General features: G+C 35.7%; 1 protein-coding gene across 5 annotated transcripts in view; it reads left to right on the top strand.

The window, feature by feature from the left end:
• The window catches only part of USP34 (ubiquitin specific peptidase 34), a 256,844-nt gene that overhangs the window by 67,465 nt on the left and 170,157 nt on the right, over nt 1-19,222 (top strand). For all 5 annotated transcript variants that reach the window (XM_047781997.1, XM_047782001.1, XM_047781996.1 and 2 more), the window contains exons 6-10: nt 3,723-3,790; nt 5,699-5,891; nt 6,953-7,014; nt 17,930-18,011; nt 18,099-18,191. In XM_047781997.1, the coding sequence (XP_047637953.1) occupies nt 3,723-3,790; nt 5,699-5,891; nt 6,953-7,014; nt 17,930-18,011; nt 18,099-18,191 (498 nt within the window). The remainder of the gene's footprint in view (nt 1-3,722; nt 3,791-5,698; nt 5,892-6,952; nt 7,015-17,929; nt 18,012-18,098; nt 18,192-19,222) is intronic.

Consider the following 19,222-nt stretch of genomic DNA (forward strand, 5'->3'; position numbering starts at 1 on the left):
TCCTGCTGCACCAATTTACTTTCCCACCAACAGTACAAAAGTGTTCCCTTTTCTCCACACCCTCTCCAGTATTTGTGGTTTGTAGGCTTTTTGATGGTGGCCATTCTAGCTGGTGTGAGGTGATACTTCATTATAGTTTTGATTTGCATTGAGTTATTTTTTTCTATAATTATTTTTTTTTCATTATAGCTGGTTTACAGTGTTCTGTCACATTCTCTTTTTCTACATTATCATGCTCCATCATAATTAATAGATACAGTTCCCAGCTCTGTACAGCAGGATCTCATTGCTTATCCATTCCAAATGCAATAGTTTGCATCTGTTAACCCCAAATTCCGAGTCCATCCCACTCCCTCCCCCACCCCCTTGGCAACCACAAGTCAGATCTCCATGTCCATGATTTTCTTTTCTGTGGAAAAGTTTATTTGTGTCATATGTTAGATTCCAGATATAAGTGATATCATATGGTATTAGTCTTCTGACTTATTTCACTTAGTGTGAGAGTGTCTAGTTCCATTCATGTTGCTGCAAATGGCATTATTTTGTTCTTTTTTATGGCTGAGTAGTATTCCACTGTGTATATATACCATATCTTCTTAATCCAGTTGGCTGTCGATGGACCTTTAGGTTGTTTCCATGTCTTGACTGTTGTGAATGGTGCTGCAGTGAACGTATGGGTGCATATGTCTTTTTCAAAGAAAGTTTTGTCTGGATGTTGCATTGCGTTACTTCTTAACCAAACTTAATGGTGTATAATTTGTTTAAAGTTTTTCTGTATGGTTAATGTTTTCATTAATGTTTAAAAAAAATCTTTCTTATCCTAAGGTCATGAAGATATTTTTCTTAGGTTTTGGAAATTTTATTGTGTTATTTTGACATTCTGATCTGTAGTTTAGTTGGAATGACTTTGATATGTGGTATTTGTGAGGGATCAGGATTCATTTTTTCTCCATGTAGATAACCACTGATCCTATCTATCAGTATTTATAGTTCTGCTGTACCATTTTGTCATAAATCAGGTGTCTTTTTTTTTTTTTTTAATTTATGGCTATACCATGGCATATGGAGTTCCTGGGCCAGGGATCAGATCTGAGCTGCAGCTGCAGCAATGCTGAATCCACTGTGCTGGGCCAGGGATCAAACCTGTGTTTCTGTACTACAGAGATGCCACTAATCCTTTTGTGCCACAGCGGCAACTCCAAATCAGTTGTCTTATGTGTCTTCATGTGAATGGGTCTGGGATTTCTAGTATGTTCCATTAGTCTATTTGATCTGTCTTGTGCTCTTTGTATACCATCTTAATTTCTGCAGCTTTCTAAGAAATCTTGCTATCTGGTAAAGCAAATTCTACCTCCCTATGATTTTTACAAATTTTACTAAGGTGTAATTGACATATGACGTTAGTTTTAGGTGATTGTATATTTATATATGTTATAAAATGATTACCGCAGGAAGTCTAACATCTGACACCATTCAGAGTTAACAGATATTTTTCTTATGTTTGTCATGAGAACTTCTAAGAACTGTTCTCTTAGCAGCTTTCATTACACAATACAGTTTTATTAACCATACTGTTAATGCTGTACATTACATCTCTACTCCGTGTCATTTTTAAAGAGTATTTTGCTTCCGCTTGGACCTTTGCGTTTGGAATAAGTGGCACATATAAAACCTTTTTGGGTTGTTTTGAATTTGTAGATCAGTTTTGGGAGAACTGTTATCTCTGCAGTATGGAGTCTTCTCCAAATATGGAAAATGTGTTTTTATATTTAAAACTATAATTTTCTGGGTTTCTATGCAGAGATATTATATAGCTTTGTTAGATTATTTCTAGGCGCATGATATTTTTTGCTGTTGTAAAGAGAATTTTTTCTGTTTAGGCCTGCACCCATGGCATATGGAGGTTCCCAGGCTAGAGGGTCAAATCAGATCTGCAGCTGCCAGCCTACGCCACAGCAACCCAGGATCTGAGCCATGTCTGCGACCTATACCACAGCTCATGGCGTCCCTGGATCCTTAACCCACTGAGTGAGGTCAAGAATAGAATCTGTGTCCTCATGGATACCAGTTGGGTTCATTACCACTGAGCCACAATAGGAGCTCCAGAAGAGAATATTTTTGAAAACTTCATTTACTATTTTTTTCTGGCAGGGAAGATATATATATGGATATATAAAAAATAGTTTGTGTGTATATTCATTTATTTCTATTGATGTTTCTAAGCAGCAGTCTTGCTAAACTAGTTATTTCCAGAAAAGTTTATTGGAAAGTTCTTTTGGATTTCCTACTTACACTTAGACTAATATTGATTGTAATTCTTCTTTTTAGTCCTATAGGAGCTTTTATTTAGTTACTTGCCTATTGCACTGTCTAGGAGCTTCAGTTTAAGTTGAATTAAAGGTATTCTTGTTTTGTTCCTAGTCCTAGAAGGAAGGGTTTTAACATTTCACTATTAGTATTGTATTTGCTATAGAACTTATGTTCTTTGATTAAAGTGAAGCCATACAATCTGTATTTCCAAATTTGTTTGTAATTTGTGTTAGTTGCATGTGTTAAGGCATAGTAGCATAGTTTCTCGTTTAATGATTTACTTAAATTTTTTTTGGGGGGGGGGCGCTGCACCTATGGCATATGGAAATTCCTGGGCTAGGGTTTGAATCAGACATGCAACTGCTGGCCAGTGCCACAGCGACAGTAATGCCATTCGAACTGTGTCTGCAACCTACACCACAGCTCATGGCAACACTAGATCCTTAACCCATTGAGTGGGGCCAGGGATTGAAGCTGCATCCTCAGTTTGTTTCCACTGAGCCACAGCAGGAGCTCCTACTTAGGATTTTATGTGATATTTAAACCATTTATGAGAATAAAGCTAATATAAGCACGGTAGATTTAAAAATGGGCTGGAATATTGTGCAGAAAAAATTAACAGATTTGTTACAAGTTTTATTATAACTTAGATTAGGATACTTAAAGTGCTTAATTCAACAAATAGTTGATACTGTGGTCAGTAAATGACTGTAAAAAATATATTTAGATAGTGAAGTGCCTAGAAATCAGGTAATTCAGTACTTTTTAGAAGGAAGGATGAGATGGCTTAGTAAAAACCAAGATGATTTATTAAAATTTTTTTTTGGAGTTCCTGTCGTGGCGCAGTGGTTAATGAATCCGACTAGGAACCATGAGGTTGCGGGTTCGGTCCCTGCCCTTGCTCAGTGGGTTAAGGATCTGGCATTGCCGTGAGCTGTGGTGTAGGTTGCAGACGCTGCTTGGATCCCACGTTGCTGTGGCTCTGGCGTAGGCCGGTGGCTACAGCTCCGATTCGACCCCTAGCCTGGGAACCTCCATATGCCGCGAGAGCGGCCCAAGAAATAGCAAAAAAGACAAAAAAAAATTTTTTTTTTTTTTAGTTCTGTACTATTTGGATTGCTACCATACAAAGAGATACGGAATACCATGTAGTAAGATAGTACTTGTATAGATGGTTCTCTTTTGAACAAGAAGCTAGTATTAATTCTTCAGATTGACTTTTGTTGTATGTATTAGAAATGTATATAGATTAAGTTACTTACCTGATAATGTGTGCAGTCATTTTTTAATTAAATATTTTCAAAATAGATGAAATGTATTTAATTTTTAGAGGCGACAAAATACTAAATGTTCTTGTTTTTAATTAATATGTATTTGACATATTCATTGTACATTTTTATGTTTCTTTATAGATTCGAATATGGCTACATATCCCTGCTGTCATGCAGCACATTATCCCTTTTAGGACATATGTTATCAGGTGAGTTAATATAATCTTTTCCCTCTGGTTATTAATATAACAATGTTTAAACAATTTATATCCATAGTACAGATTTACATGGTTTGTCAGTCCTTTGTATTTACATCTGCCAGAGAAAATTTTCATTGACAATTTGTTGTGTTTTTTATGCACATATGTAGGTTTATATTTAGTATTTGCTTTTAAACAATTTATGTTGAAATTTTTTTTGCAGAGTATGTAAGAAGGATTAAAGAGATTTACAATGGTTACATGATATTTCGCTCTATTCATTCAACAAGTAAATACTAAATACTATGTTGTAGGCAGTGGGGATATAGCAGAGAAGAAAACTCTTTTGTGCAGTCTGTGTAGAAAATAAGTAAATGATATAGTTCATCAGAAAGGGATAAGTATTAGAGGGAAAAATCACAGCAGAGGTGGGTTGAAAATTCTAAAGAGTGTACTATAATTACAAAGGTCTCAGTGAGTTTGCTTTTGCTATGTAAGAAAACACCCCAAACTAGTGGCTTAAAATAACAGCCATTTATTATTGTCTCAGTTCTCTGTTTGGCTAGATCTTCTAATTTGGCTCACTGGGCTGGATGCGCTAGGATAAATAGCCTCATTCATATGTCCTTTAGTTGGCAGGTCTTGGTGGAGAAGGATGTTCATATTTAACTTGGCAGTTGGCTAGATGTCAGTTGGGGCATCAGCCATGTCTCTCTCATCCTGTAGGCTTTCTTGGTGGTGGGAGAGTTCCCAGTGAGAAGGGGCAAGTTCAAAGGCTTTTTAAGCTTCTGCTTATGTCGCATCTTTTTTTTTTTTTTTAATTTGGCCACACCCTAGGCATAGGGATCAAACCCATGCCACAGCAGTGACCCGAGCTGCTGCAGTGACAACACTGGATTCTTAACCTGCTGCACCACAGGGGAACACCTTTCAAATCTCTTATTAATATCCCATTGGCCAAAGGAACTGTCATGGCAAAGCTCAGATGCAAGGAAGTAGGGTGATAAATGATGTCTTTGTTGGGAAAAGTGGCAAAGTCACATTGTAAAAACTGTATAAAGTAATTGGGCCTGTTTGCAATCCATTGCAAGCCCAGAGGAGAACTAATCTTGAAAGATTGAATAGAGGAGGAACCAACCAAAATACAGAGCTTGAGAAGAAAACCAGTGGCTTATGATTTTCTTTTTCTTTTTATGGCTGCACTTGTATACGGAAGTTCCCGGGCTTGGGGTGAAATTGGAGTTGCAGCTGATGGCCTCTAATACAGCCACAGCAACACTGGATCCGAGCCACATTTGCTGCCTGCACTGCAGCTTGTGACAGTGCCAGATCCTTAACCTACTGGGCAAGGCTAGGTTTTGAACCTGCACCCTCAATGTCAGGTTCTTAACCCTATGTCAGGTTCTTAACCCACTGAACTACAACAGGAACTCCATGGTTGGTGATTTTTGAAAGCCAAAGAAGAATGATGTTTAAAATGTACATATTTTGAAGAGTGTTGGCTTGTAGGGGAGTAGATGTACTATTTACATGAATTCACCCAAAATTTACTAAAACAGCAGTATACATGTATTAGAGAATAGTAAAGCTTTACTGGAGTTGTAGAATCTGATGTTAAATGACTTGGCTCTTTGCTGTTCTTTTCTTTATTTACATTGAAATAGAGTTGATTTACAGTGTTGTATTAGACTTTGTGTTTCTGATTCATGTTGGACTCAGCAAGGGATACACTGCCACAGATAACAGTCTTTGAAACATCACTTAGAAATAGTTGAAATTGAGAATATTAATCCCAGGATGCCAGGTTCTACTGTACTAAACATTTTGTAATTACTGAGCAAAGGAATATTACTGGATTATTCAGTGATCTTCAGAAATAGTAAGTTTTTGTGTATGTTTTATTCTAAATCATTTCAGGTATTTATGCAAGCTCTCTGATCAGGAGTTAAGACAGAGTGCGGCTCGCAACATGGCTGACTTAATGTGGAGCACAGTGAAAGAACCATTGGATACGACGTTATGCTTTGATAAAGAAAGCTTAGATCTTGCATTTAAGTACTTTATGTCGCCTACGTTGACTATGAGGTTGGCTGGACTAAGTCAGATAACAGTAAGCTGTATTTGGCTTATTTTTTGTAATTTTTTACTTGCCTTCTTAGACTATCATCATTATCATTTTAATACCTATTACTTTTGGAGCCACTTATGTTACGCTAGGCATTGTGCTAAGTATTTTCATACATTACTTTGTATGGTCTTTACAAATAATTTCTCTATATTCTCATTTTCCCTATTTTAACTGTGGGGAGGCTGAGGCTTAGCTTCAGAAGGATTTATACTTTAGGTCTTTTTTATTTCCAGCTCCTTAATTTAAAAACAAAACCAGCAACTATTCAGTTTTTCATATTTAGAAAGCAGTTTTTCAGAGAGAAAAAGAATTGGAAATTATAAGTAGTTAGTTCATTTTCTAGGCAGAAGCCACAGATTAATTGGGCCATAGGCCAGATTTGACCTTAACAGGAATGTTTGGGTTGTGTGGTAGCAAATACTGTTTTAAATAGGGAAAAGTACATATTATTGCCAGTAGGGTGGAGAATAAGACCTAGTATCCTTGAGTATGTATTCTTAGTTGACCACAATTTGCTAGAGCTAAGTAGTTAGCTGCATTCTTTAGAATAGATTTACATTCTCTGGTTTACCAAAATCTGCATTAGTTTACTCCTTTACATTTGCTGCCTGTTTTTGTAATGTAGTTATTCAGAAGTAGCTAGATTTTTACCCATGCATTGGACTTTGTAGAAAACACTTGATGAGTTTCCCAAGTCAAATCTTAAAAAGTATATGTCTAGGAAGCCGTTCCTGAAATTCATGTTTGTAATAATGTTACTTGCTGTCTTGCATTAGATTTTTGTGTTTTTCTCCTCATTCAGCTTTTCTTTAGTGTTTTTAGTGGAATAAAGCCTATTTATTACTTGTGGAATGAATTAGTGTTTAAAAATGATAAAGGAAATAGCTAGACTTGGGAAGTATATATGTGTATCTGATTATCATCTATTTTATATTTGATCTAGTTATGATAATGATCTATGTATATCAAATGATGTTTCTTGGCAATTGCTAACATATATAAGAAAACTTGTGGAAAATCTTTAATTTCTTTTCTGTTTATAGAATCAACTTCATACCTTCAATGATGTGTGCAATAATGAATCATTGGTGTCAGACACAGAAACGTAAGTAGGATCGTTAATTTATACATAAATACACTATTCAGTGTGCAGCTGTTTATATGGTAAATATAATTGTGACTTTATTATGTTTGAAATGTTTACTAGAAATTATTTGCCTTGTGGGTTCATTTGTACAGTCTTTAATAAGTTTTCTGAGCAATGTATTGAAACATTTCTCTTTTAAAAGCATATAATGTTATTTGTACAAAATGCAAAACAGATGCTATTTGTACAGGAGAATTTAGTAGTAAAGAAAATGGTGCTGATTGTTGTTAGAAACCACACTTGTTGCAGAAAAAGATAGCATTCAACAGATTTTGCAGGGAAACCAAGTTAGTGATGCTCATGTATGAAAAGAAGTAGTTTCTATAGCTTCGGACTTTTTAAGTACTTGGAAATATTTATTTATGCCAATATTTGTTCCATTTAATAGTCCATTCAGTATAGAAATGTTTTTTAATTTCAGTGGGTAGTAATGTTTTCTGCTTGAATAGATACAGTTTTAAGGTGTTAGAAAATTTATAATTATTTGAATGAATCATTTTTGTTTTACTGTACTGCATTGATCCCAGTTTTGCTCTATGAAGCTAATCTCAGTTGAGCCAATCTTTCGTGAATTTGAAAACCAGAGACTATGTCTCTCTTTTTTCCCTAATGTATTATGGTTTTTATAATTTATCACCACACGAATCATTCATATTGGCAACATTCTTTGTCAGTGGTCCCTTTAGAATGTGTGCCCAGAATTGGTACTAGCTTTATAAATTCTGGTTCATATTAGGAGTGCTATTTCACAGAGTCAAAACATTACATGGATTATTTCCAGTGTATATGAAATTACAGCTCTGGATTTCCCTTTTGACCCCTCAGTGCCTCTTCTCCGACTCGGTTAGATTGCCTCTAAGAGAATCTTAAGATTACCAATGTGGTATCACTCCCCATCCCTGCAAAAAGACAAAAAGAAAAAAATCCTGGAATCAACAGGGCGGTAACCCTGACATGTCCAGCCTGGGTCTTTATGTTGCTGTGGATAGAGAGTAAGAAGGTATTCCATTCAAAAATGTGTCAGGTTTATATATTCTAAAGACATGCTTAAGAGGGAGGAGTAAAAATTTTGAGGAATAGTGGATAGAGAGAATTTAAGTTGGGAAGGCAAGGATCTATACGGTGTGAAAAGATTGAAGCAAATAACAAAAAATGTGATAAATATAGTTGGAGCCTGTGAATTGGGTCTCGTTAAGCAGTTTTATTAAGGTATAGATATTATACATATCATAACACCTGTTTTTATAATAAATTTTAGTAAAATTACAGAGTTGTGCATTTATCATCACAGTCCAATGCTAGAACATAAGAAAGATCCTTTTGTTCATTTGTAGTAAAATTACAGAGTTGTGCATTTATCATCACAATCCAATTATACAACTTTAGAAAGATCCTTTTGCTCATTTGTAGTCAGTCTCTATTCTTATCCCCAGCTCCACTTTTTTGTCTGTATAGATTTGCCCATTTGCGGCATTTCCTATAAATGAAGTCGTATGATAGTGGTCTCTTTCTTTCTTTCTTTCTTTCTTTCTTTCTTTCTTTCTTTCTTTCTTTCTTTCTTTCTTTCTTTCTTTTTAAATAAAATGTAGTACTTGAATATTTTCACCTTTTTAAAAAAATTTTTTTTTTCTTTTTTGGCCACCCCACGACATACGGTGTTGCTGGGCCAGGGATCAGATCCAAGCTATAGTTGCATCAATACCAGATCCTTTAACCCACTGATGGGTGGGGGATTGAATGTGCATCCTGGTTCTGCAGGGATGCCACTGATCCTTTTGTCCCACAGTGGGAACTCTGATAGTGGTCTTTTTCTTTTTTCAGGGTGTGTTCATTTTTTAATTGAGGTATGCTTGTACAATATTATATAAGTTGCAGGTGTCAGCATAGTGATTCAACAATTTTTAGTCCATGTATAGTTGTTATAAAATATTAGCTATATTTTTTGTGCTGTACAGTATATATCCTTGTAGCTTATTTATTTTCCTCACAGTAGGGTTTATGTTTTGTTTTTATAGCTGATTTATAGTGTCGTGTCAGTTTCTGCTGTAAAGCATAGTGACCCAGTCATACATATATATAGAGATTCTTTTTCTCAAACTATCCTCCATTATGTTCTGCCACAAGAGATTGGATATAGTTCCCTGTGCCACACAGTAGGACTTCATTGCTTATCTGTTCTAAATGTAATAGTTTGCATCTAAAAACTGCAAACTCCTCATCCATCCCGCTTCCTCTCCTCTCCCCGGTAGTTGTCTTTTCGAGTTGCCACTTTTCACTTAAACTGTTTGAGTTTCATTTATGTTGTGTGAATCAGCATTTCACTCCTTTTTATTGCTGAATAGTACTACATTATGTAACTATATCACAGTTTATCTCTTTATTAAGGATGGATATTTGATAGATACTTCAATTCTTTCTACTTTGTGATTAGTATGGATAAAGCTGCTTTAAACATTTGTGTACAAGTCTTTGTGGACATGTGTTTTCATTTCACTTGGTCGATTTATAAGAGTATAATTGCTAGTTTGGATGGTGATTTTATGTTTAACTTATAAAGAAACTTAAAATGTTTTCCAGTGTTCATTTATTTTACACTCCCAGTACCAATGTATGAGGTTTCCATTTTTTCCCCAGTCTCGCCGGCACTTAGGTCTTTTTGATTCTGGGGTGTAAAGTAGCATTTCATTTTGGTTTTAATTGCACTTGGTATTGAACATGTTTTGGTATGGTTATTTGCAATCCTCTTTCTTTGGGGAATTGTTCAGTTTTTTTTGCCCAGTTTTTAGTTGCATTATTTGTCTTGCTTTATGGACTAGAGTGTGATCTGTACTGCAGAAAGTTCATTTGTGGTTATTAAGACTATTTATTCAGCTGTTGTATGGGGTGTTTTCTAAATGTCCTTTACATCTGAAGAGTTTGTAATTGCTTGTCTTGTATATCCTTGTTGATTTTCTAGCTATTTTTCTATTCCATTATTAAAAGTAGGTCATTGAAGTCCCCAATTTCACTTGATCCTCTCTGTGGATTCTTTGTTTATGATTTTGCCCATTGCTGCAATTAATTTGTAACCCTCAAATCAATCCTGGTGGTACTCTCATGGTTGTTTGTGGAAATGTGCAGAGCAGTAAAAAATTTGAGTGTCCCCACATGCACATTCCCAAATGAAGTCAAACAAGGTGATTCTCTGAGTTCTTGTTTGAACCCTGGTACAGAGATGACCAGAGGATGGAAGTGGTAGTATGCAGTGCAGTGTAGTGCCAGAAGCTGTGGCTCTGAGCTAGTTGGAGGGATATAAATCCCGACTCTAGCTCCTGATGTTGGGGAACCTCAGGCAAGTCACCTAAACACTTCTGAACCTCATTTTCTCTGGAAGTCTTGCCATTTATGATACCACGGATGGACCTTTAAGGCATTATACTAACTAAAATATACCAGAGAAAGATACCATATGCTCTCATTTATATATGGACTTTAAAAACAAAAAAAACCCAAGGTCAAAAGGTATAGATTTCTAGTTATGAAATAATTAAGCCATGGGGATGTAATGCAGAGCATGGTGATGACTGTAGTTAATACAGTGTAACATACTTGAAAGTTGCTAAGATCTTAAAAGTCCTCATCACAGGGGAAAAAAATTTTGTCACTGTGTATAATGGTGTTTGTTAACTCTAAGTGTAGTTACCTATCACAGTAGGTAACCATTTAGCAATATATACTGTATTGAATCATCATGTTGTACATTTGAAACTAGTGCAATATATCTGTTGTACCTCAGTTATATTAAAAATGTTTAGAAAAACTATCAAATAAAAGAAAGAAATGATTGAGAGATAATTTTAATACTGAAATGAATGGGCCTGGGGGAACAGATGGTGATGGTCTGTGATGGCATTTTTACATAAGGGGAAAAGCTTCCCTTACATTGTCCTGACTTAAGTGAGAACTTGAAAACAAATCTTAATGTTGTGAAACATCTGTCTTCAAAAGGGATTCTGATGGATTGTAGAACAAATTGTGTACCTAAAGTTACTTTATAAGATTTATGTTTAATCATACCCTATCTTTTTCCAGTCAAAGGCATATAGCAAGTTACATTATTGCACTGAGTCTTTTTTTTTTTTTTTTTTTAAAGAGAACCCACTCGTGCAAGCACCTGATGGTAATGACATTTTCTTTTTTCTTTTTACCCATTAAAGCGGTGGGTGACAATAATTTTAGAAAATATTCAAGGGTTCAGTGTTAGCAAACAGTGCAGTGACATTACAGAATATAGCTGCCAAGTGTTACAAGAATTAGCTGTATTTCTTTTTCTCCTTTCAGTTCTGTTGTGTTTTGCTTTTGCTTCATGTTAGTTTAGGACAATTTGTTAGGTACATATATGTTTATAGGTTTTATAGACCTGGTAATTTCATCCTTTCATCATTATAAAATGTTCCTCTTTATCTCTTTAAAAAGTTTTTTTGGCTTAAAGTGTATTTAGCCCAGTCATTGTAATTTTATTTTGATTGCTGTTTTCATGGTAGGTCCTTTCCCATCCTCTTACTTTCAATCTGTTTGTGCTTTTGGACCCAAAGTATGTCTCTTGGAGGCAGCATATGGTTGGATTAAAAAAATTTTTTTTTTGGAAGTTCTCATTATGGCTTAGAGGTAATAAACCTGACTAGTATCCATGAGGATGCTGGTTTGGTCCCTGGCATCACTTAGTAGGTTGAGAATCTGGTGTTGCCACAAGCCATGGTGTAAGTCACAGATGTAGCTCGGATCTGGAGGTGCTATTGCTGTGGCGTAGGCTGGCACCTGCAGTTCTGATTCAGTCCCTAGCCTGGGGACTTCCATATGCTGCAGGTGTGACCCCTAAAAAGCAAAAAAGAAATAAAAAAGAAAATCACTCCTACCAACTCTGCCTTTTGATTGGTATTTAATCCATTCACTCTTAATGTTATTTATATAGTTGTATTTATATCTGCCATTTTGCTCTTGGATTCTTTTTATTTATTTATTTATTTAATTTTTATTGTTATTTCCCCCAAGCTCTTGGATTCTTACATGTCTTCTTTTAAAACATTTTTTTCCTATCTCTCCTTTAGTACTTTATTTTGCATTATGTAGATACATGGTAGTACAGTGGTCCATTGACATATCTGGACGATTGGTTTCAGAACTCCCTGCAGATAACAAAATCTGCCAATGCTCAAATCCCTTATATAAAATGAGGTGTTTGCCTATAAGCTATATACATCCTCTTACATAATTTAAAATGTAGGTGTTACATAAATAGTTGTCAGAATGTTGCAAGTTGAAGTTTTGCCTTTTGGAACTTTCTGGAATTTTTTAAAAAGTATTTTTGACCCTCCGTTTGTTGGGTCTGTAGATGCAGAACCCATGGATACAGAGGACTTTTTTTTTTGTTTTTTTTTTGCCTTTTCTAGGGCTGCTCCTGCGGCATATGGAGGTTCCCAGGCTAGGGGTTGAATCGGAGCTGTAGCCACCAGCCTACGCCAGAGCCACAGCAACGCAGGATCCGAGCTGCGTCTGCGACCTACACCACAGCTCACAGCAATGCCGGATCGTTAACCCATTGAGCAAGGGCAGGGATCGAACCCGCAACCTCATGGTTCCTAGTCGGATTCAGTAACCACTGTGCCACGACGGGAACTCCTACAGAGGATTTTTAAATTTTTATTTATTTGTTTTTATTTTTTATTGTAAGTTAACTATACCTTGAATTTTTTACATTAATTAATTACATTTATAGTTGTACAATAATATAGCATTTCCATCCCAAATCCTCAGCATCCCCCCACCCCCCTTAATTCCCTTTTTTACTACTTTAAAAATTATTTTATGGCGTTCTCTCATGGTGCAGTGGGTTGAGGATCTGGAATTATCACTGCAGCAGCTCAGGTCACTGCTGTGGCACAGGTTTGATCCTTGGCCCAGGAATTTCCTCCACATGCTATGGCTGTGACAAAAATTAGTTTGTTAATGGTTGCTTTATGAGTTAAAGTATGCATCTTATTAATAGTAATTTATTGTCTATTTCAGATTAATAACAAGTCTAGTAAGATATAGGATCACTGCTTCAGTAGTGCTCTATTCCTTTGTTTCTGATAAGAAGTCAGCTGCTAATCCTGTTGTGGATCTTTTGTATATGCTTATCTCTTTTTCTCTTGTTCTTAAGATTCTTTCATTGGTCTTAAGGTTTTAACACTTTGACTGTGTTGTGTCTGGGTATTGATATCCTTGTATTTATCCTAGTTGAAGTTTGTTGTGATTCTTAGATGTGTAGATGAACCTTTTTCATCAAATTTGGTATGTTTGGTTATAGATTCTTTGAGCTTTTTTTTTCTGCTCCCCCTTACTTCTTCTGGGAGACCGAGTGTATACATGTTTCCAGAGCCCTGAATGGTTATTATTGATAATGTGGTCCAGTTTTATGCTTGCTAAGTTCTAGTTAGAGTTCTCAGCTGTTAACAAAAGTCCCTGAGTGTTTTAATGTCTTTCAAGAAACTGAAGAAATGGGATTTGTTTTTTAGAATTACTGTTAGTAGTGGAACTGTCCATGTGCATGTTAGGCAAATCACAGAGTTGTTTCATGGATCATAGCCTCTGTAGAGCTACTCAGAAATAGGTAAAATATATCTTAGTAGTTTTATCTTAATATTTTATTGAGGCTATAAATCTAATTCATAACTTCTTTAGATCTTTGGAATAAAATTTTTAATTTTGTATTTTGAATTGAACTATTATAGTGGATTTACAATGTTGTGTCAGTTTCTGCTGTACAGCAAAGTGATTTAGTTTTATATATATATATATACATATATATATACACACACACACACACATTCCTTTTAATATTCCTTTCCATTATGGTTTTTCTCAGGATATTAAATATAGTTCCCTGTGTTATACAGTAAGGCCTTGTTAGATTGATTACTTAATTAACTATAATTAGTCTGTGGATAAATATGAAAAGAAATTGTTTAATCCTTCTGGTTTGTCTCTGAATAATTTATATAGGTGAAAAAACTTGGGGTCTTTTCACTGCACGTATTATTTTGAAACCTGTTTTTTTACTACCCAGAATATACCTATCACTGCTTTTTTCACTAAAATTTTTTCTGTAGTTACAAGCCATTTAAATTTTTTTAAAGAATTAATCTAAAAGGGCCCATTAAATAAATTGAATTAACAATAAACTAGAATAGAAAGCACCAGGCCCAGATGTGTTCACTGGTAAATTTTACCAAATGTTTAAGGACAAAATTACACCAATTTTCTATAGTTTCCTTCAGAAGATAGCAGAGGGAATCTTGCCTTGCTCATTCTTTAAGGCAAACATTACCATAATACCAAAACCAGACATTACAAGAAAACTGCAGAAAAGTACTTCTCATGCACATACATGTAAAAATACTCACAAAGATTAGCAAATCGAACACAACAAGGTATGAAAAAAATGATACACTACAGCCAAGTGAGATTTATCTCAAGTATTCAAGGTTGGCTCAGCATTTCAAAGTCAATTAATGTAATCTATCACATCAATAGGCTGAAAAGGAAAAGTCACATGATGATGAATAGATGCAGAAAAGGCATTTGACAAAGACAAACACTCATCTGTGATAAAAACTCTGAGAAAACTAGGCAGAGAGGGGCATGTCCTCAGCATGATATAAAGATCATCTAGGAGTTCCTGTCATGGCTCAGTAGAAAAGAATCTCACTAAGCATCCATGAGGACGGAGGTTTGATCCTTGACCTCAGCGCGTTGCTGGGAGCTGTGGTTTAGGTTGCAGATACAGCTCAGATCTGTTGTTGCTGTGGCTGTGGTGTAGGCCAGTGGCTGCAGCTCCAATTCAATCCCTACCCTGGGAACCTCCATATACCATTGGTGTGGCCCTAAAAAGACCCTCCCCCCAAAAGGAAATCTTCTGTAAAAACCCCTACAGTTAATATCATACTTAATGTGTGAAGCTCAAAGCTTTTCCACAAAGATCAGGAACAAGGAAAGGTTGTTCCCTCTCACTGCTGCTTTTCAACAATGTACTGGAAGGTCCTACTTGATGCTATACAACAAGAAAAGGAAGTAAAAGGTATATTGAGGAAGGAAGAAAGAAATAGGAAGGAGGAAATAAAACTGTCTTTGATTGTAGATATTATGATCGGCTATGTAGAAAATCTGAAAGAACTGACAGACTTGTGGAACTTATGAACATTTACAGCAGAATTTCAGGATACAAAGTTAATAAAAAATCAGTCTCTACTCTATACCAGCAGTGAAGAAGTGGAATTTGAAATTTAAAATAAGAATACCATCTATATTAGCACACAAAAAATGAAATACTTAGATCTTGTTTGTATGTTGTTACATTTATATCTATCCGAGGAAAATAAAACTCTGATGAAAGAGCGAAGAAGAGCTAAATAAGTGGAAATTTGGAGTTCCTTTGGCTCAATGGAAACAAATCTGACCAGCAGCCATGGGGGTGTGGGTTTGATCCCTGGCCTCACTCATTGGGTTAAGGATCTGGTGTTGCCATGAGCTGTGGTGTAGGTCGCAGATGCAGCTTGGATCCTGTGTTGCTGTGGCTCTGGTGTAGGCCAGCATCTGTAGCTCTGATTGGACCCCTAGTCTGGGAAGCTTCATATGCCTTGGATGCGGCCCTAAAACATACAAACAAAAGACCAATAAAAAAAAGACATAAATTCCATGTCCATGGATAGGAAGACTGAAAACTGAAAAGGTATCAGTTCTTTCTAGCTTGATCTACAGATTAAATGTAATCCCAATCAAAAATCCCAATTAAGTTATTTTGTTGATGTTGACAAACTGATTCTAACATTTGTTTATATAGTCAAAAGACCCAGAATAGAACACAGTGTTGAAAGAACAGAGTTGGAAAATTGACATTACCCACCTTCAAGACTTAATGGAGGAGTTGCCTGATGGCTCAGTGGGTTAAGGATCCAGCATTGTCATTCATTGCTAAGGCTTGGGTTGCTGCTGTGGCATGGGTTCAATTCCTGGCCTGGGAATTTCTGCATGGTGCAAATGTGGCAAAAAAAAAAAAAAAAAAAGAAAAAGAAAAAAAAAGTTACAGTGATTGAGATAGCATGGTATTGGTGAAGGAATAGACAAATAGATCAGTGAAACAAAATAGAGGGATCAGGAGTTACCGTTGCGGTGCAGTAGAAACAAATCTGACTAGTATCCATGAGGATGCAGGTTCAATCCCTGGCCTTGCTCAGTGGGTTAAGCATCCGGTGTTGCCACGAGCGTGGCGTAGGTTACAGGCGCGGCTTGGGTCCTGAGTTGCTGTGGCTGTGGCTGGCAGCTGTAGCTCGGACTCAACCCCTAGCCTGGAACTTCCATATGCTGCAGCTGTGGCCATAAAAAGCAAAAAAAGAAAACAGAGGGCTCAGAAATAGGGCTATATAAATATAGTCAGCGGACCTTTGACAAAGGAGGAGACAGTACAATGTAGCACAGATAGGGTTTTCAACAAGTAGTGCTGAAACAAAAATAAATTCTAGACAGATCTCACACCTTTTATAAAAATTAATTCAAAATGGAACACACACCTAAAGTTAGATTGCAAATTATAAAACTCCTAAAAGATAACGAAGGAGGAAACTTAGCTGACCTTGGGTGTGGTGGTGACCTTTTGGATACAACATCATGACCCATGAATGGATAAGTTGGACTTTTTTAAATTAAAAACTGGGTTCTGCGAAAGACACTATCAAGGGAATGAAAAAACAAGCCATAGATGGGGAAATATTTGCAAAAGGCATCTGATAAGGATTGTTATCCAGAATAGGCAAAGGACTCTTAAAAATTTTAATAGTAAGAAAATGAACAACTTGATTAAAAAATATGCTGACTTTAACAGACATGTTGTCAAAGAAGATATACAGATGGCAGATGAACACATCCAAAGATGCTTCCTCTTTCAGTCAGGGGAATGCAAATCAAAAGATTTATGAGATTTCACTGCACGCCTATTAGAATGGTCAAAATCCAGAACACTGATAACACCGAATGATGACAAGAATATGGAGCATTAGGAACTCTCATTCATTGATGATGGGAATGCAACAAGGTACTGCCTCTTTGGAAGACAGTTTCACAGTATCTTAGAAAACTCAGAATACTCAAGACCTAGCAGTCGTGTTCCCTGGCATTACCCAAAGGAGGTAAAAACTTATGTCTACACAAAAGACTGCCCACAGGTGTTTATAGCAGCTCTACCCATAATTGCCCAAACCTGGAAGGAACCAATGAGCTAATGACAAAACAAAATGGATAAATCTTAATGCTGAGTAAAATAATCTAAAATAATAATAATCTAAAATACAGTACCTTTTTTCCCCCTGCCACACCCACATCATGTGGAAGTTCCCATGCCAGGGATTGAACTCACTAAACTGCAGTGACAACACCAGATCCTTAACCTGTTGAGATACCAGGGAACTCTTGTATCTTTTTTTTTTTTTCTTTTTTACATGAAATTCTAGAAAATGAAATGCTTCAGTGCCTACTACGTAAATTTAAAATGGGAAGGTAAAGTCTTTTAGTAAGGAAATAGATCACTTTTTAGGTGTTACCCTTGGTATTGTCACCTGTGTACCTGGTTATTAGTTATCCTAACTTGCCAGAATTTTTTTGCTTGTTTGTAAATTCAGCCATTATTACCATTTGTATTTCTTTTTCAGTTCTCTTGTTAAACCGATAATTATATATAAAGTTAATTGTATATAATCACTTCTTTATTACTTGTATATGAACAAATTTAGGTTTGCAACTGAATCTGCTTTTAGACTATTTTTTTTTTAATGGATTAACTATTTTTATTTTTTGACTTTAGGTCGATTGCTAAAGAACTTGCAGACTGGCTTATAAGCAACAATGTGGTAGAGCATATATTTGGACCAAATTTACATATTGAGGTTTGTGGATATGTGTATGATTTCTCTGCTCTATTAAGAGAGAAGAATGTTTTGAAAAATTAACTATAGTAAGTTTTTATTTTCCAGATTATCAAACAGTGCCAAGTGATTTTGAATTTTTTGGCAGCAGAAGGACGACTGAGTACTCAGCATATTGACTGCATTTGGGCTGCAGCGCAGGTAATAGCAGTAGTTTTCATTTATTAGGTGTTTCCTTATTATATCTTTTAAGTGTTTTGCTCCCCTATAAGGTAAATTCTATTACCATTCTCATTTTGTAGCTAAAGAAACAAAGACATGGAAAAAGTTGGGGATGGAGTCTATGAATTGTAGCTTTAGAGTCTGTGTCTTACTGTACTATTGGTACAGTTGAGGGAAGTGAGAGTCAGTCAGTGGGAGGTTCTTGGTTTATAAAGAGACGTTTATGCAATCAGTTCTTCTATCCTGAATGTTGTATTGGTGTTTTCTTTTATACAGGCTTTTTTTTTTAATTTAATTTTTTGAATAGGCACATATACTATGGTCTGTACTATTGGTACAGTTGAGGGAAATGAGAGTCAGTCAGTGGGAGGTTCTTGGTTTATAAAGAGACATTTATGCAATCAGTTCTTTTATATTTACACAATCAGTTCTTCTATCCTGAATGTTGTATCGGTGTTTTCTTTTATACAGGTTTTTTTTTAAATTTAATTTTTTGAATAGGCACATATCCTATGGTTCAGATGTTGTAAAGTAGATTATAAAAGAATAGACATTTTCTCCCTCCTTCCTCTTTCTCCCACGCATGCAATTTCTAACCTCTCAGGTGCATCGTAGATTTTCTATATCAATAGGTAACTGTAAACATTTTTCTTTCCTTGTCCTCTTTTCCACAGATGTATCATACTAAATGGACTTGTCTTTTTTCACTTTACAGTTTAACCTGGAAATTACTATTCCATATCAACATGTGACGCACTTATTATTTTCTTGGAACTGTATAGTGTTTCATGATATGCTTGTACCATAATAATTTAACCAATTCTATTCATTGGCATTATATTTTTTCCCAGTCCTTTCCATTATAACCAGTGCTATAATAAGTAACTTATTATGAAACTCCTTTCATCTGTGTACAAAATAATTATGTAGGATAAGTAGAAGTTTTAGGTTAAAGCTTCTGGTAGCTTTACTTATAGCTAATGGCACGATAGTGACTTACCTTATCCTTC

The sequence above is a fragment of the Phacochoerus africanus genome, chromosome 5 (assembly GCF_016906955.1).
Source record: "Phacochoerus africanus isolate WHEZ1 chromosome 5, ROS_Pafr_v1, whole genome shotgun sequence".
Taxonomy (NCBI): domain Eukaryota; kingdom Metazoa; phylum Chordata; class Mammalia; order Artiodactyla; family Suidae; genus Phacochoerus; species Phacochoerus africanus.